This window comes from Crotalus tigris, unplaced genomic scaffold (assembly GCF_016545835.1).
Source record: "Crotalus tigris isolate CLP2741 ecotype Arizona unplaced genomic scaffold, ASM1654583v1 scf7180000019817.510193, whole genome shotgun sequence".
NCBI classification, from domain to species: Eukaryota; Metazoa; Chordata; class Lepidosauria; order Squamata; family Viperidae; genus Crotalus; species Crotalus tigris.
Window position 1 is genome coordinate 392,177 of NW_024097726.1, and position 20,225 is coordinate 412,401.

General features: G+C 38.5%; 1 protein-coding gene across 1 annotated transcript; it reads left to right on the forward strand.

The window, feature by feature from the left end:
- Positions 1 to 4,439: 4,439 nt before the first annotated feature.
- LOC120317745 (extracellular calcium-sensing receptor-like) lies at positions 4,440 to 16,547 on the forward strand. Its single transcript, XM_039364589.1, has 4 exons — positions 4,440 to 4,610; positions 11,498 to 12,358; positions 14,083 to 14,209; positions 15,694 to 16,547. Exons 1-4 carry the CDS (start codon positions 4,440 to 4,442, stop codon positions 16,545 to 16,547), a joined length of 2,013 nt encoding a protein of 670 aa, XP_039220523.1.
- The last annotated feature ends 3,678 nt before the right edge of the window (positions 16,548 to 20,225 follow it).

Consider the following 20,225-nt stretch of genomic DNA (forward strand, 5'->3'; position numbering starts at 1 on the left):
ATTATGTTTCCGAACCTTATACTGTAAACTCTCCTCACTGTTGTGTTTCCTTTTTCTGCTAGTCTTTGCAGTTTGAGAAAACTGGGTCAGATGCACAAATGCACAGAATAAACATTTGTCTAATGTTGGAATGTGCCTAGGTATATAACCATGTCAACAAATAAAGTGCAATTTCTTCCCTTGGCAATTTTGCCCAGCATTTTGCTTGCCATTTGCTCAGATTTGTTGTAGTCTTGGATCTTCATGGATCACGGGTAATGCTTTGAAGGAAGCTTAAGTATAAGATGATAGTTATCAAAATCCAATTCAGAGCTCTTAAGAAGCTCAAGTCCTTATTGGATTTTGATAGTAGTTTCCAACTTTCTTTTGGAGGGTAGGTTATTGAGTAAATAGTGTAGATTCACTGTCAGAGCAGTCTAGGTGCATGGATGCATGGATGGTAAAAGTGAAGTTCATCCATTGGACATGCTCATAGCTGAACTTTGCTTTTATGGAAGTAATCCTCTCCACCTTGTATTTCTGGATCCTCAGTAATATAACTAATAGGATAGATATTTCAGAGACATTAAGCATAAGGCGATGATATTGCATTTATCTTCCTATTACCATTCTTTGATTTTTGATTTTTTTTTACTTTCTTTTCTGGGCCTAAAAATAGGAATCCAGATGAAGGATAAGCTATTGCGTTCTCCAATATTCACAACCAATCAAACTTAACAAAAATTGGTCCATTTTCACCATAACATTTCCTGAATCAAGAGTTTATCATTATTTTTTGTATAGTGCCTCTATGCTCGTGTAATGATCTCCATTTTTCAATGTTGATTGAAAATCTGTTGACTCCAGATGACTGCCTGGACATGTCTTCCTGTTTTCTTGGCAAGTTTTTAATTTTAATTTTGTGATCATGGAACTGCAATGAGCACAACTATGAGGATCTCTAAGAAGTACTGCTCCTTCAATAACATCATAACTTCAATTGGTCTTTTAAAGAGTGGATATTAAATGACACAATCCATAAAAAATTAAATATGTATTGATATTGCAGAATATTTAAATATCAAGAGATAAATGGAGAGAATTGTAGCTCAGAATTGTCACTTGTTGAGTTGCTACATGCATACCTTGATTATATTAGCATCTATCAGACAAAGTTGCTGTAATTTGTTCACAGATCCAGGGGGCCAATGCCTATGGAGCAGTCTGGCTTCGATATGTGAGAATAGTTTGAATCTATTGAGCCTGAGAAAACGGATCGGTCCTTATCCATCTCCTCTTTAGATCCGAGTGACTTTCAAAATCAACAAACATTCTACCCTTCTATATAAACTCAGGGGATCAGTGTTTTTTGCTGGTTTGGTTTCTTTCTCTGATTTACATTCCAGACTGTGGTGATTGGCAAAGAGATGTTGCCTTTGGCCCTCACTGTGTGATGTTCTCAGTACGAGGTATGATCAGTTCAAAAAAGTGGCATACTATGGTTCTTATTTTCTAGAAAGATGTATTTGATGGGTCCTAGAGGGTGGAAGGAAGGAAGGAAGGAAGGAAGGAAGGAAGGAAGGAAGGAAGGAAGGAAGGAAGGAAGGAAGGATTTAAATTTTATACATAAGTGAATTTCTTATTTTAGTATTTGTATATTATCATATTCTTCAATTTATTTGTCCATGTAGTGAAAGAAGTAATGGTAAAGAACAAATAAAAATAAATAATTTCAAGTGACCATTATTTCTTTACTACAAAGAAACTGATTCAGGTTATGTTTTTGTATTTGATAAAAGGAGCAACATTTGTAGCAGCAATCAAATTTCACAATTAATGAGGAAGGAGTCCTATGACTGGTAGATTATTATTTTTTTTTCATTTCCCATATACAACTGATAAAGAGATTTGTTGCAGGGCTGTAAAATATCAATGGTGGCTCATGTCACTCATCTAACCAGAGAAAAAATATATGGTTCACACCGTGTGACTTTGAGGATATGGAGTAAAAAATCATTTAAAATGAGTGAAAAGACCCAAGCTTATTTTATTTTATTTTGCAATAAAAACAGTATTGAAAAAAAATGTTTCCAATAGTATTCCTTTTGCATATTCACTTGACATTACACACTGTTCCCATCCCAAAGGACTCTGCACAGCTCACAGGCCTGCTTCCATTAGAAAGCTTAAAAAGAAATGTCATGATTTAATTATGTTGTTGTTACTTGCGAAGTCATGTCTGACCCATCGCAACCCCATGGACAATGTTCCTCCAGTCCTTTTAATTACTTTACAAATACAATAATCAAAGTTTTTAAAGACCTATCAAAAAGATAAATAAAGGTGGTCAGGATTCTATAACATTATGGGTCAATTTCCTTTTAGCTTTTTGGAAAGAAAATCATGCTTTAATGTACGCCCTAACAGGTCAAAGTCAGATAGTTGTTTTGTTCCAGAGAATGTAAAGTTTACAGCTACAGAACTAGCATTTGTTTATCTGAATTTTCATTATTTTTCTCTATCTCTTTTACAGTTTTCAGTTATGAGTTCTTTTTTTCCTAGCCCATACAAATCATCATTCTACTTTCTCCACAGTCTCCAAGGAATGTCACCAAACATTCACTGATTTCCCCTATAATTAGCCAAAGAATCTTACTAATGTGGTTTTTTTCTCTCAACTCTTTCAGGAATTCTCAGGCACAACACCAAAGAATAGCTCAAGATTGAAAGAGTCTGTTAATTGTGGGATCAGAATGTTAGAGACATAACAACCTTTTTTCTTAGAAAGAATATTTATTCTAATAAGTGAGAGTTTTTCCCCCTTATGTTTCATTCTTACAGATCGAACTGGTTCTTATGTAGTGAAAACTATTTTCTTGAAGAAGATGGAATTTTCCATGGTAGTGATGGCAATGTTGTCAATGTTACTGTCAGGAGCTACATGCTTTATTAAAACATGTTCTGTGGGGAAACTTCCCTTTATTAAGCACAAGTATTTTCTGCCAGGAGATTTCATAATGGCTGGGATACTCTCTCAGTTCTACATGATATCGGATCCAGTTGGTTTCACAAGGCACCCATCTGAAGAACTGGTTGATGAGCTCATGTAAAAACTTTCTCTTCTTAACTATAGCATATCTTTCTCTAATAGGTTGCCCTGGCAAATAAATACACAAACACACTTATGACAACTCTCCCACTGGTATTTTTCTTCAAATTCCATATTGAGATTTTCTTGTTTTTTTACGGTTAAATCAATCGTTAGTGATGTACTATCAAGATGCTGTACTATTTGTACTTAAATCTATGTTAATCATTTAATTCTTTCACTTAATATTAGGGAACAGTTGCATGCTTTGAATTATTTTCCAAACAGCTGTTGAGCATGCATGGAACACAGACTTAGAGCATCTCTGCCTTAATGAAACATCAGTGACTTTTATTGGGATAAGATCTATCATCTAAAAATATCAAAGATCTAAAAATATAACATTTGTTCTCAAGTTTACTCCAAACAAACTTTTCATGCCTATATCCGCCATAAAATATAACCAAGAAGAAGATGGAAATATAAGGATATAATATATATATCCTAGAACAGCGGTTCTCAACGTTTGTGTGACGGCGACCTCCGCCACACAAACGGTATGCACATGCGCGGCGGCGGCGCACATGGAGGCAGGGCCCCGCGCACAGCGCGCATGCGCGGCGCCACCCCACGCGCGGCGCGCATGCGCGGCGCCACCCCCGGAGGCGCGGCACCGCCCCCACGTGTGGCGCGCATGCGCGGCGGCGCCCCCGGAGGCGCGCCACCGCCCCTACGTGCGGCGCGCATGCGCTGCAGCGCCCCCCGGAGGCGCGCCGCCACCCCCACGCACGGCGCGCGTGCGCGGCACCGCCCCCCCGGAGGCGCGGCGCGCCCCCGGAGGGGACAAAATGGCGGATCGCCGCGTTTGGCGACCCCGCAAAAGAGGTCGATCGACCCCAAATGGGGTCGCGACCCATAGGTTGAGAACCGCTGTCCTAGAAGCATGAAGCCGAAAACACCAGCCTGAAGATGACGAAGGAGACTTCGTCGAAACATTGCTAAGACACTTCCAATTTGACACGGGAGAAAACCCGAATAACCAAAGATAGATAGATAGATAGATAGATAGATAGATAGATAGATAGATAGATAGATAGATAGATAGATAGATAGATAGATGAATTACATATGGGTTTTAAGACGATCATTTTTCTTCAAGCAATTTATCTGTTTCTAGTAAAAAATGTTCATGATGAATTAAAAGAATCATAACATCCTGCCTAGATCCACACAATATATCCTTTCTTGCAGATTTTTCCTGCAGAACTACCAACATATCTTGGCTTTGATTTTTGCTGTAAAGGAGATAAATGAGAATAAGCCTATATTAGCCAACATGACCTTGGGTATTGACATCTCTAACAGTTATTACATGGCGGGATTAACTTACTTGGCTTCAATGGAGCTTCTCTCAACACGTGGCAGATTCATCCCCAACTATAAATGTGATGCCAAAGACTGGACAGTATCTGTTATTGCAGGACCTAACTCTTACATCTGTCCCTTAGTGGCAAACATCTTGAATGTCTACAAGATGCCCCAGGTGAGATTTTTTTTCTTGGACTAAGTATACACTTTAAGAATCACCTTGAAAGGTGGGAAGAAGAACTGCAGTCCTATTTTTAAAAAGTCTAATAAAAGAACTTTGAGACTAAACCAGAAGTGTTCTTTGAGAAAGCATCTCAGGATTAACACCCAATCCTCCCCAATTCTCTGGAAAGTTAAGGCAGAGGAAGAGAAAGTGTTTTCCTACTTGCAAGGTTAATGTCATCCCTTCCAGATTGTCCAGGGTAGCAAACCAAAATCACACATATTAATAATTCTTTTATTGTAAGGTTACAATAACAGAGTCTTGCAAGTCTTAAACTACCTCCCACTTTTTTCTTTTACAAAGTAATGTTTACAAAAATACAACAAATAAGGCAACTTTTCTTTTTATTACTTTTTTGTGATTTGGAAATAAAGTGGCAATCCAAACAATGATGAACAACATACTATGTGTTTGCAGAAGAGATAGATAATTTTAGGTACTTTACTGGATTTATTCTTCAGTCTGAATCTATGATGAATGTCAGCTCTGGAAGATTGTCTAGATTAGAAAACAAAATAATGACTACTAATAGTTAAGTTATTGTAAGTTACAATAATCTTGCAACCCTGAATGAACTCACCTGTTTTTACTTTTATAAAGCCATGTTTAGAAAACAACAAATAATAATTTCTTTCCTTGAGTATTTTATTTTGGGATATGGAATTAAAGTGGCAATCCAAACTATGTGTTTGCAGATGATGAACAACATATCATGTGTTTGCAGAAGAGATAGATAATTTTAGGTACTTTACTTGATTTATTCTTCAATCTGAATCTACGATGAATGTCAGCTCTGGAAGATTGTCTAGACTAGAAAACAAAATCATGAATACTAGTAGTTATGTTATTGTAAGATACTGGCAGTCCAAACTATGTGTTTGCAGATGAGATGGATATTTTTTTGTACTTGGTTTATTCCATGGAATTTTCCATGGTAGTGATGGCAATGTTGTCAATGTTACTGTCAGGAGCTACATGCCGGCTGAGCATGCATGGAAAACAGATTTAGAGCCTCTCTGCCCTAATGAAACATCAGTGACTTTTATGGGGATAAGGTCTATCATTATCCCAGAAAAAAACATAATATATCTTTCATTGAAGATTTTTCCTTTATTTCATGGTTTGGAAATAAAGTGGCAAGAAGAGATAGATAATTTTAGGTACTTTACTTGATTTATTCTTAAATCTGAATCTACGATGAATGTCAGCTCTGAAAGATTGTCTAGCCTAGAAAACAAAATCATGAATACTAATAGTTATGTTATTGTAAGTTACAATAATCTTGCAACCCTGAATGAACTCACCTGTTTTTACTTTTATAAAGCCATGTTTAGAAAACAATGAATAATAATTTCTTTCCTTGAATATTTTATTTTGGGATGTGGAATTAAATTGGCAGTCCAAATTATGTGTTTCCAGATGAGATGGATATTTTTTCATACTTTACTTGCTTTATTTCTCAATCTGAATCATCTGAACAATTAATATACAATGATTCTTTGACATATTTGCAATACACTAAAGAGAAATGTCAACATATTGTCATGCATCCATTTTCCTACCATACATTAGTAAAAATATTAAGAATTCATGGACCTGATTGAGTAATAGTTACAGTATCTTGATCTTTCTACTGCACACTGGTCTTCCTTCCTTCCTTCTTTCCTTCCTTCCTTCCTTCCTTCCTTCCTTCCTTCCTTCCTTCCTTCCTTCCTTCCTGTCTATAAATGTTATTCATGGTAATTCAAATAATTTAAAAAACGAAGTTATGTAATACAAATGAATGAATGTATGCTATATCTATACTGATGTTCATTTTAACCTATACAATATCTCCTTGTTGGACTTTATACTTTGAAAACTTTTCTTTCCATTATACAAAAGAGATTTTGTCTTTGCCATCAAGAATATTTTTGTTTTTAAGGAAAAAAAGATAAAAATGATGGTACATTGGGTATGACAAGCTATGGATTTGGTTGATTTATTATAATAATAATAATAGTAGTAAAGTTGGAAGGGACCTTGGAGGTCATCTAGTCCAACCCCCTGCTCGGGCAGGAAACCTTACACCATTTCGGACAAATGGCTGTCCAGTCTCTTCTTAAAAACTTCCAGTGTTGGAGCATTTACTGCTTCTGGAGGCAGGCTGTTCCACTGATTAATTGTTCTCACTGTCAGGAAGTTTCTCCTTAGTTCTAGGTTGCTTCTCTCCTTGATTAGTTTCCACCCGTTGCTTCTTGTCCTGCCTTCAGGCGCTTTGGAAAATAGCTTAATTCCCTCTTCTTTATGGCAGCCCCTGAGATATTGGAATACTGCTATCATGTCCCCCCTTGTCCTTCTCTTCGTTAAACTAGACATACCCAATTCTAGCAACCGTTCCTTATATGTTTTAGCCTCCAGTCCCCTAATCATCTTTGTTGCTCTTCTCTGTACTCTTTCTAGAGTCTCAACATCTTTTTTACATCGTGGTGACCAAAACTGGATGCAGTATTCCAAGTGTGGCCTTACCAAGGCATTGAAGAGTGGTATTAATACTTCACGTGATCTTGATTCTATCCCTCTGTTAATGCAGCCTAGCACTGTGTTGGCCTTTTTGGCAGCTGCAGCACACTGCTGGCTGATATTTAAGTGATTGTCTACTAGGACTCCGAGGTCCCTCTCACAGTTACTACTATTGAGCATGGTGCCACCTATGCTGTACTTGTGCATTTGGTTTTTCTTGCCTAAATGTAGAACCTTGCTTTTTTCACCATTGAATTTCATTTTGTTAGTTAGTGCCCAGTGTTCAAGTCTGTCCAGATCCTTCTGTATCTGAAGCCTGTCTTCTGGAGTGTTGGCTATTCCTGCCAGCTTGGTGTCATCTGCAAATTTGATTAGTTCCCCATCTATCCCTTCATCCAAATCGTTGATGAAGATAATTGATAATTATTGCAGAGTCACATGGAGGTGTTAAGAGGATGAAAGAAGAAAGCCAGAGGATTTTTAGAGAGATGGGATGTTGGTTTTATTGTAGTGTTTTGTACAGAGGTAACTATCTATAGAACAATGGGATCAGAGTAGTTGATTAATATAGAAAGAAGCAAATTGCAACCTTTATGAACATGTACAGTTTTTAGAGGGCTTTTTTTTAAAAATGTACACTTTCCAGAGTCGCTCTATCAGTGAGGTAAGTGGGCAGTGGTTTGCTCTTCAAGCTTGTTTCAATTTAGTTTCCGAATGTAACATCATCAGCAGAATTTTCTTACCCTGTTTTTCTTAGCTTATAAATGTCTTATTCGCCAGTGAGGTCTGTTGCTTGTGTGATTGCCAAAATCTAAAACTTACTTGCCTAATAACCTAGTAGCCACATTCATAGCACCTCTACTCTCCAAGCTTTCTTCCAAGACAGCTCTACATACATCATGTTGTTGTAATCTGATTGCAACTGAGTCGATGTCATCAGATTATCATAGGGAGCATTGTATTTTCCATTTCTGTTCTAAAGGGAGGGGCAAGGAGACTCTACTCCCAAGTAATCTTGCCACTGTCTCTCATAGAGAATCAAATAATGTCATATCATATAATATCATCATATCTTGGACAGTAAGAAGAAGATATATTAGCAAAAGGTGGATTAAAATAAATCTAGAAAGAGTGCAACGAATGATTAGGGAACTGGAGGTTAAAACATACAAAGAATGGTTGCAGGAATTGGGTATGTCTAGTTTAATGAAAAGGACTAAGGGTGACTTGATAGCAGTTTTCCAATATATAAGGGGCCGCCACAATGAAGAAGGGGTCAAACTATTCTCCATAGCATATGAAGGCAGGACGAGAAGCAATGGATGGAAAGTAATAATAATAATAGTAGTAGTAAAGTTGGAAGGGACCTTGGAGGTCTCGGGCAGGAAACCCTACACCATTTCGGACAAATGGCTGTCCAGTCTCCTCTTAAAAACTTCCAGTGTTGGAGCATTTACTGCTTCTGGAGGTAAGCTGTTCCACTGATTAATTGTTCTCACTGTCAGGAAGTTTCTCCTTAGTTCTAGGTTGCTTCTCTCCTTGATTAGTTTCCACCCGTTGCTTCTTGTCCTGCCTTCAGGTGCTTTGGAAAATAGCTTAATTCCCTCTTCTTTATGGCAGCCCCTGAGATATTGGAATACTGCTATCATGTCCCCCCCCTTGTCCTTCTCTTCGTTAAACTAGACATACCCAATTCTAGCAACCGTTCCTTATATGTTTTAGCCTCCAGTCCCCTAATCATCTTTGTTGCTCTTCTCTGTACTCTTTCTAGAGTCTCAACATCTTTTTACATCGTGGTGACCAAAACTGGATGCAGTATTCCAAGTGTGGCCTTACCAAGGCATTGAAGAGTGGTATTAATACTTCATGTGATCTTGATTCTATCCCTCTGTTAATGCAGCCTAGCACTGTGTTGGCCTTTTGGCAGCTGCAGCACACTGCTGGCTCATATTTAGGTGATTGTCTACTAAGACTCCGAGGTCCCTCTCACAGTTACTACTATTGAGCATGGTGCCACCTATGCTGTACTTGTGCATTTGGTTTTTCTTGCCTAAATGTAGAACATTGCTTTTTTCACCATTGAATTTCATTTTGTTAGTTAGTGCCCAGTGTTCAAGTCTGTCCAGATCCTTCTGTATCTGAAGCCTGTCTTCTGGAGTGTTGGCTATTCCTGCCAGCTTGGTGTCGTCTGAAAATTTGATGAGTTCCCCATCTATCCCTTCATCCCAATCGTTGATGAAGATGTTGAAGAGTACTCGGCCCAGAACAGAGCCCTGGGGCACCCCACTACACACTTCCCTCCATATAGAGGCAGTTCCATTGAGGACCACTCGCTGAGTACGGCCGGTCAGCCAGCTACGGATCCATCTGGTGGTGGTTCTGTCTACCCCACATTTTTCTATCTTGTCAAGTAGTAGGTTGTGATCTACTTTATCAAATGCCTTACTGAAGTCAAGTAAATTATGTCCACAGCATTCCTCTGATCCACTAATTTTGTCACTTGGTCAAAGAATGCAATAAGATTTGTCTGGCATGATCTATTTTTGACAAACCCCTGTTGGCTTTTAGTAATGACTTTGTTTGCCTCTAGGTGTTCGGTGATTCGTTGTTTGATTATCTTTTCCAGGATCTTCCCAGGTATTGAGGTCAGGCTGATAGGTCTGTAATTTCCTGGATCCATTTTTTTTCCTTTTTTGAGGATGGGAACTACATCAGCTCTTTTCCAGTCCTCTGGTAGTTTCCCTGTGTTCCAGGATCTTTGAAAAATATAGTTCAGTGGCTCCGATACCACATCTGCCAGTTCCTTGAGAACTCTGGGGTGTAATCCATCTGGTCCTGGCGATTTGAACTCATCTAGGCTGGACAGGTGCTCCCTAACGATTTTCTTGCCTATCTTAACTTGTATTTCTGTTTTGTTTTTTATGGCACTATTTTTGATAGGTTGGTCTGTTTTTTCCCTTTGTGTAAAAACAGATGCAAAAAATGAGTTAAATAGTTCTGCTTTCTCCCTGTTGCTTGTCACCTTCTTGCCACTTCCACCCACTAATGGACCAATCATTTCCTTCACTTTTTTCTTGTTTTTTACATGTTGAAAGAAGCTTTTTTTGTTATTTTTGACTTTGGTCGCAAGCCTTAGTTCATTTTGAGCCTTGGCTTTCTTCACTTCATCTTTGCAGGCTCGGGATATTTGCTGATATTCTGACTTAGTTATGTTCCCCTCTTTCCACTTTCTATACTTGTCCTTTTTATCTTTCAATTTGTCAGAGAGTTCTTTATGCAGCCATGCTGGTTTCTTTTGAGAGCTGTTATTTTTCCTCTTTGTTGGTATTGTGCTAGACTGTGCTTTTATTATCTCATTTTTCAAAATTTCCCAAGCTTCTTGAGTTGTTTTCCCCTTGAGGATTCTCATTCATGGAATCCTTCCCAAGCCCTCTCTAAGTTTATTGAAATTAGCTCTCTTGAAGTCCGAGACTCTAGTTTGACTGTGTTCTATTGGTTGTGCTTCTATAATGTTGAATTCTAATATTGCATGATCACTTCCTTCCAGGGTTCCTATGGCTTCAACACCGTCTATCATTTCATCTCTGTTAGTGAGAATTAGATCCAAAATGGCTAATCCCCTAGTTCCCTTCTCTACTTTTTGGGAGACAAAGTTGTCTGCTAGGTTTGCCAGGAACCTGTTTGATCTTCCACTTGGTGTGGAGTTTGTCTCCCAGTTGATGTCAGGGTAGTTAAAGTCCCCCATTACTATTGTGATGTGCTTCCTACATACCTTAGTTAGCTGACTAGCAAAAAGTTCATCTATTTCCTCTGTTTGGTTGGGTGGTCTGTAGTATACACCTATGGCAATGTCATTTCCCCCCCCCTTTTATATTGACCCAAATGCATTCAAGACAGTTTTTATCATTGTTGTACTCTATTTCTGTGGAGATGTAGTTATTTCTTATATAATCAAGGAGAGAACCAACCTAGAATGAAGGAGAAATTTCCTGACAGAACAATTAATCAGTGGAATGATTTGCTTCCAGAATTTGTGGGTGCTCCATCCCTGGAACATTTTAAGAAGAGACTGGATAGTCACTTGTCTAGAATGGATGGGCTTCCTGTCCAAGCAGGGGGTTGGACTAGAAAATCTCCAAGGTCCCTTCCAACTGTGTTATTCTGTTATCCTTCTAAAGTTCAGGGATTACGGAATCAAATTACTGAATCAAATCTATGGCATTCAAATATTAAACTAAAGGAAAAACTGGTTTCTTTCTAGGTTACATTTTTCTTGGAGGAACACAATCTGTATCATAGAGTCTAATACCCAACTATTTTAAATTATTTTTCCTTAGCTTCTATATGGATCTGCTCCAATGAATGATAATAGTGAACACACAGTTTTCTTTTATCGTTTTTTCCCAAATGAGGACCTTCAGACTAAGGGGATTCTTCAGCTGCTGTTACATTTAAAGTGGGTATGGATAGGGCTGATTTCCCAACCTGATGAGAGTGGAGAGAGGTTTGTATGGAATGCCCTTACACTGTTTGTCCAGAAAGGTATTTGCTTTGACTTCATGGAAGAGTTGCCCAAAGACATTTATTCTAATCACATTGAATATGTATATAAAGATTATGTCACCATGTACAAGGTTGTCATGAACAGCACTGCCAATGTTGTGATCCTCTATGGTGAAAACCACATAATTGCCATTTTCAGAATGTTTCCCCATCTTTCAGAATATGAGGATATACCAGTAAAGAGAAAAGACAAAGTTTGGATCATGCCAGCCCAGATGGAGTTCACATCAATCCCTTTTCAAAAAATACTCCCTTTGAATTTTATTCATGGTGCCATATCTTTTGCAGTTTCTTCCAAGGAGGTGACTGGGTTCAAACCATTCTTGCAGATGAGAAGCTCTTCTTTAGAAGAAGAAGATCATTTAACAAGATTGTTCTGGGAGCAGGCATTTGAATGTTTTTTCCTTAAAGATAAATTAGATGAGAATGCTGGAGTGCTGTGCACTGGAGAGGAGAAGTTGGAGACTCTTCCTAATTCTGTCTTTGAGACCACCATGACTGGGCAGAGTTACAGCATTTATAATGCAATCTATGCTGTGGCACATGCCTTGAAAGCCATGTTTTCATCCAAATACAAACACAGAGCAAGGGCGGACCACGGAAGGCTGATGATTATCAAGGAAGAAACATGGCAGGTAATAATAAAAGAAATCACAATGACAGATTGATCAAGCAATCAATTTGTAAAATAAAATAAAATAAAATAAAATTGTAAGAATAAAATCTTCTCTGATGCCATCAGGTGATTTTATGATTGCAAAACATGTACATTTCAGGTTCAGTATCCACATAGTATACACAAATTCATGTTTCATGTTTCCTGACAACAGTGTGGAGGAACTATGTAAAAAAGATCCAATTCTAAATCAAGCTTCAAAATTCAGTTTGAAATTTCGTCAGACCATTTTATTTGGTGATAATATGTTTATTAATATTGGGGTTCACTTGCACAGTAGTATTAGGAACTTCTAAATGGTAGTTGTGTACATTTAGTGTGGATTTTTATTTCTCCAGATCAATTGCATTTATTTATTGAATTTATATGGCCGCCCATCTCATACATATAACACTGGACACCGTGCACAGTTAAAACACAAAGCTAAAAAATCAATATATTCATTCCATTTAGCTTCATCCTTACCTGAGAACAGTCTTATTTAACAACAGTGTTGGGGAAACAGTTTTCTTTAATGAAAAGGGGGAATTGGGAACTGGATTTGATATCATCAACTGGATCACATTCCCAAACAAAACATTTCTTAAAGTCAAAGTTGGAAAGATAGACCCATTGACTTCTCCAGAAGAGTCTTTCATGATTTCTGAAGAAAACATCATCTGGCCAACCATGTTCAACCAGGTATTTCCTACTGATATTTCAGGTTGTCTAAAATCCTCCTCCCTACCATATTCGGAAATCACTTTTATCATTTGAGTGACTCATTAGTAATAAAATTAAGGCAATAAAATATGATGAAAGAGCAGAGATCAGATTACACAGGGCTTCTGTTATTAAACTTGTCTTTCCAGAAATCTATGGGCATTCCTGAATGTACGCAATTACCAGCTATCATTCTCAGGTTGTCCTACATAGGAAACCATCTCTGAGTTATAAAAGCTGGAAATTATTTAACAATAAACAAGTGACATGCTGACATAATGTACTGGTTGAAATATCTTATTCCTGTCCATTGCTACCCTATAATTTTATTATGTTGAAACAGCACATTTTCTAAGACATATTTTAAAATCCCAACTATTATCTTTAGTTTTCTAAATTTAACCTGCAAATTTGTCACTAAAAAAACATGGTCTATTTCATAATTTCTACAAGACTGACTAGATGCAATTCGAACTCTGAATCCCATGAGTAAATTCTCTGTAATATTTCTTTTCAGGACCTATTTGGCAGAAAGGACTGGACTCAATGAAAATGGACTCAATTAAAATGCAGATAATTCCAAAGTTTAATTTCACCATTGACCTGGATGACTGAGAGTCCTCATAGATATTTACTGATCAGAATGACCAAAATGGAATTTGAGGGGAGTCCAGTTTGAACATTTAAGACTTCAGGAAACCTCTAAGGTTTTGTGAAAACATGGAAATACGTGGGAAATACATAGGATACATAGGAAATACATAGGAATATATAGGGAATACATGGTTATATGAGGACATATAGACAATGTCACATTATTATGGTGGCATTCATTAAATGTGCTTATCTAATAATACGTTGAATTGAATCCCATATATAGAATTTCTCCAAAAGCTATGCAGATTTGTCAGAATATCATATACACTTTGAAATATGAGTGTATAAAATATAAAACTCTCTCCGGGTTTCACTTCTGAATAGGCATTACCACTTTCTGTATGCAATGAAAATTGTTATCCAGGCTACCTGAAGAAAAAAATAGATGAGAAGCCCTTTTGCTGCTATGATTGTCTTCCTTGTGCAAAGGGGAAAATTTCAAACAGATCAGGTGAGATGTGCTTAATGAGAAGACTTATTAACTGTCACCAGCAATATTTTATACCTATCTGTGTTTACTCTGCATGGTATTATTCTCAAATGTAATCAATTATTCAGAATTTGGAATATTGACCTCATTGAAGAAAGATAATGCATTTGAATATTACTAGCTCAGGTTGGTAGTTGAGCTGTTAGTTTGATCTCCAAGTTTGGTGATTTGGCTGCAAATGTAACATCTCCATTCAGGGAAAAATCTTCAGTGCGCTTTGAATTGTGCTCGTGTGTCAGAACACAGACCTTTAAATTGGTGTGGGTGTTATTTGTCCAGATGTTTCTGAGTCATGGTCAGGATTCGGGCTGTTTGACTGACGGGTTTGTTGCTGTGAATTGAATATGATGCTATGTTAGTATAAAGAAGCAAGAAAATGAGCTTGTCCATGCTGGAGAGAAGCAGGCACATAAATAGATATGAAACATAAATATTGGTCCTTCTGCTGGTCTGATAATGAACTACAATCTTCATGGATCTTTCACCCTTATAAATAACTGGAATTCTTGCTAAAACATTTGTCACCTGAGCATGAAGAATATTCAAAATGAAAAAGCTTTTGAATTAAGAGAAATTTCTCCCAAAATTAGGTTATCTCTTTTTAAAGGTAGAGAAGTCACTTATTAAGAAGAAAAGTGACAGATTTTGACTCATTTTCCATAAAATACATCAGTCATTAAGTAAAATGTCCAACAAGATGAGCTCAAAAAGAAGTATCACACCCTTTCATTGGAAAATAGGCTAGGAAACTCTGACCTATTATAAAATTTTCTGTTGCACGATCCTTGCATCTTCCAAGATGACACTGAGATTGATACAAACAACACTCTTGGTGTCTATTTGACCAAACATATACAGGGTACTTTTCTGCATGTGGATGGTCCCATTCTTAATTTTTAATACTGTAATGCAAGTAAAATGGACATAATTAACTAGAAATAAATGGAGTTGCTTTCATAGCTTCTATGGGCCACAATGTTTTCTTTGAGCAGTCCTTGGTGCTCTCTGAACTTGGTGGTTTACTTGCAGATATTTCATTACCAAACTAGGTAACATCATCAGTTCAACTGTAATCATGTTGACTAGCACTGATGATGTTACCAAGTTTGATTATGAAATATCTGCAAGAAAACAACTGATCTCAGATAGCACCAAAGTTTCCTTATTTCAACTGTTATAAATAACTTCCTTATTATGACTGTAATCCCATAATTCGCAGTAGAGTCAGGGCAACTGGATGGAACTGAGCATTTACTGGCTGGATGCCTTTCCTGACACCAGGTGGAGTTGGCAGCAGATATTTTTTCTTTACACTCTAAGAGAAACATCTGCCGCTATTGAATTGTCAACCACCCAAGTGGGAGGTGAAGCATCTTAAGCACTAGGCCATGATTCAGCTCTGAAATTCTGATCAATAAACAGTCCTTTAATGTTTTCTTTTGCAGATGCAGTTGACTGTTTCCAATGTCCAGAAGATCAATATCCAAATGAAGCCCACAATCTTTGCATCGAAAAACATATAACTTTCTTGTCTTATGAAGAACCTTTGGGAATCACTTTGGCCACTGTAGCTGTCTTCTTTTTTGTAACTTCAGCTTTGGTGCTAAGGATCTTCATTAAAGAGTGGGAAACCCCCATAGTCAAAGCCAACAACAGGAATCTCACCTATACTCTTCTCATTGCTCTCCAGCTCTCTTTCCTCTGCAGTTTTCTTTTCATTGGACAACCTGATCAAGTCAAATGTCTCATGCGACAAACTGCATTTGGCATCATCTTCTCTGTAGCCATTTCTTGCATTTTGGGTAAAACAACCATAGTGGTTCTTGCTTTCATGGCCACCAAACCAGGATCCCAAATAAAGAAATGGGTGGGGAAAAGGCTGGCCAACTCCATTGTCCTTTCTTGCTCTCTGATACAAGTCACAATTTGTGTTGCATGGCTGGCAATTTCTCCTCCATTTCCAGATTCAGACACACATTCCATGGCTGAAGAAATTGTACTAGAATGTAACGAAGGATCAACCATCATGTTTTATACTGTTCTGCGCTTTATTGGGTTCTTAACTGCTATCAGTTTCACTGTAGCCTTCCTAGCTAGGAAGTTACCTGATAGCTTCAATGAAGCCAAATTCATTACCTTCAGCATGCTGGTGTTTTGCAGCATTTGGGTAACATTTGTTCCTACCTATCTGAGCACCAAGGGAAAGTACATGGTGGTGGTGGAGATCTTCTCCATTCTGGCTTCAGCAATGGGGTTGCTTGGCTGTATCTTTTCCCAAAATGCTATATTATTCTTCTGAGACCTGATTTAAACAGAAAGGACAAACTTATTAAAAACACTGAATTATGTTTCTGAACCTTATAGTGTAAACTCTCCTCACTGTTGTGTTTACTTTTTCTGCTAGTCTTTGCAGTTTGGGAAAACTGAGACAGATTTTTTTTTCAAAAATGCACAGAATAAATATTTGTCTAATGTTGGAATGTGCCTAGGTTTATAACCATGTCAACAAATAAAGTACAATTTCCTCCCATGACAATTTTGCCCAGCATTTTGCTTGCCATTTGCTCAGATTTGTTTAGTCTTGGGTCTTCATGGATCATGTGTAATGCTTTGAAGGAGGCTTAAGTATAAGATGATAGTTACCAAAATCCAATTCAGAGTTCTTAAGAAGCTCAATCCCTATTGGAATTTGATAGTAGTTTCCAACTTTCTTTTAGAAGGTAGGTTATTGAGTAAATAGTGTAGATTAATTGTCAGAGCAATCTAGGTGTATGGATGCATGGATGGGAAAGGCGAAGTTTATCCACTGGACATGCTCATAGATGAACTTTGGTTTTATGGAAGTAATGCTCTCCACCTATTCTCTTTATGGACCCTCACTAATACTTAATCTAACTAATAGAATAGATATTTCAGAGACATTAAGCATAAAGCAATGATGTTGCATTTATCTCCCTATTACCATCCTTTGAATTTTGATTTTTTTTTTACTTTCTTTTCTGGAAGTTAAAGTAGGAATCCAGATGAAGGATACACTATTGTGTTCTCCAATATTCACAACCAATCAGGCTTAACAGAAAATTGGTCCATTTTCACTATAACATTTCCTGAATCAAGAGTTTATCATTAATTTTTTGTATAGTGTCTCTATGCTCGTGTAATGATCTCCATTTTTCAACATTGGTTGAAAATTTTTTGACTCCAGATGACTGACTGGACATGTCTTCCTGTTTTCTTGGCAAGTTTTTAATTTTAATTTTGTGATCATGCAACTGCAGGGAGCAAAACTATGAGGATCTCTAAGAAGTACTGCTCCTTCAATAACATCATAATTTAAATTGGTCTTTTAAAGAGTGGATATTAAATGAGACAATCCATAAACAATTAAATATGTATTGATATTAAAGTGGTACCTGGAAAAATACTGATGGTCCGACAAAGAATATGGGTAAAAAGCAGATGGCCCACCAAAGAATGTGTATGAAAGGGAGGTTTGTTTTGCTTACAAGACAACTCTTAAATTTAGGATGGCCAGACATCCTGTTCCCAGCTCTGCACATGATATATTACTAACTGCTTGTCACATGGTGTATCTAAATTGCTTAACACTTGATATATTGCTGATTGCTAAAAACATTCCAATGTAAACGAGGAGCTATCGATTATAGATCTGTCTAGTAGTTTTTCTATGTTAGAATAAGGACCTATAGAATGTAATGTGACCTGAAAATAACCCCCGCCAGAAGGGTTATAAAAATGGTCATCAATGTACAATCTGGGTTCAGATTTCTTCAGCCAGGATGGCTCTCTGAACCTGCGCGCAATAAACTTCCCTTTCCTGAAAGAGCTGATTCAAGTTTTTCAATTTTACAACATTTTCTGGTGCATTGGCCGGGAAAAGCTTGAGTGAGGCGATATTTCGCTGAGGACGGCTGGACCCTTCGGACCTGCTGGTAAGCCATCTCTGAACAATTCTCCAGGCGCCATGGGGGTGTGTTTCCTCCAGGAGACAGCTGTGGCTTCTCAGCAGAGCCGACAGTACTGAAGGCCAGTCCAAGAACCCTTTGGGGAAAGGAAAGGAAGTCTGAACCAACTCCTGGCCAGGATGGGTGTAACTACAAGGCAGGCGAGTATGTGTTTAAAGTAATGGTACCTATCTCACTTGAAGATAGAAGAGGGGGCCTGATCACTCCCCTGGACTCGGGACGGCGATCCTAATGAAGTCCGTGTTAGGTTGTGTGGGTGGTTAAGCCAGTGCATTCCCTACTAGTGACCGCCGGCGCTGTAGGTCATTGGCAGTGTGTTAGGATGGGGGGGCGTAGTATGGATGTGGGGTGGCCCCCAGAGGGATCTTTTAAGAAAACTATCCTAACCAATTTCAGTATATAGATCAGTGGGGGGATGCAGTAGCAGGACGAGCTGATGAGTTATTGCAATGTCAGGCTGAAATGGTTCGTTTGTGTGTGGCTAGACCCAAAGGAAAAAAAAAAGATTCAAGTACAAACTAAAAGAGTGAAAGATGTGAAGATTTCAGAAACTAAGGTGTCAGATGCTAAGAAGGAGATAAGGATGGAGGTAGAGGAGTTGATTCTCAGACCTCCTCCCTACGTTCTACCTTTCTCCCCCTCCCCCCCAGTGCCGGCTGCGGCAGCAGGCGCTCTGCCGAGGAAGGGCTGATTGCCCCTGCTGTGTCCGAAGAAAGGCAGCCAGCTGTGAGACGAAAACAGAAAGGGGGAGGCTGTCAGCCCCCAAGGAGGAAGGGGATTTGGAAGGTCTCTCTGTAAATGTGAGGGGAGAAGCAAGTAAAGAGGACGTGGCAGAATATTTTGTTGACTCCCGAGGAAAGGGAGAAGTGGAAGGCTGCTGTTAGGCAGTGTTTGAAGGATAGGTTGCCGGCTGTATGGGATATACAGCCAGAGATGGAAGCCAGGGCACCAGAAAAGGACCCTGAATGGAAGGCACAAAATCCAGCACATATGACCTTGTTAAAGGAATATCAGAATTTAGTAGTAGAGACTCTTCGCAAGGCTGGAAAGCCTTCAGTGAATGTGTTAAAGCCGTCTTTTGTGATGCAGGAAGCAGATGGAAGTCCAGAGAGTTTTTTTGCAAAGGCTGATTGAGGCTTATGAGCTTTATACACAGGTGGATCCAAGGAGTGCAGACAATGTGCGAATGTTGAATGAGAGGTTCATAGCACAGAGTTATGAAGATATAAGAAAGAAGTTGCAGAGGTTAGAAGGAGCATTAGGAAAGAACACTACAGAATTGTTGGAGGTGGCTAGGAAAGTGTTTGTTAATAGGGATAAGGTGGAAAAACAGGAAAGAGATGCTAGAATGCATAAGAAAATTGAGTTGTTGGCGGTGGCATTGCAAGGAGGGATCATGCTGGGACCCAACCAGTGTGCTAATTGCAAGGAGGAAGGTCATTGGCAAAGAGAATGTCCAAGAAGGCAGATGCGAGGTAGAGGTTGGAGAGGAAGAGAAGGCAGAGGATGTGGAGGTATTGGCAGTGGGCCCCCCATGCACTCCCCCTTCATGGGTAGAGGGCAGAGAGGGGCTCCAAGGAATGTGAGAGATGGTCCAGGGAATGTAAGAGATGGTCTGAGGAATGGGAGACATTGGAATAGAGACAGGGAGATTGAGGGAATTGGCTTGGCAGGAACTAACGGGTCAGATTGACGAGGACCTGGCTTGAAGGAAGCCCCCCCTGAGCCATTGGTTACTTTAAATATAGGGGGCAAACAGACAACATTTTTGGTGGATACTGGAGCAGGAAGATCAGTTGTGGATTTGAAAGCAGAGTCTTTGTGTGTGAAGTAAATATGACTGTTACTAACCTCAAGAGAAAAGAAGATACCCAAAAAAAATAACCTCACTCTGTTTGTCTGGCAAACAAACAAAGTGAAGGAAGATGTGTTTGTTTATTTATTTATTTTTTCTCTCCCTCTTAAGAACAGCCCAAAGTTACCTGCTCAGG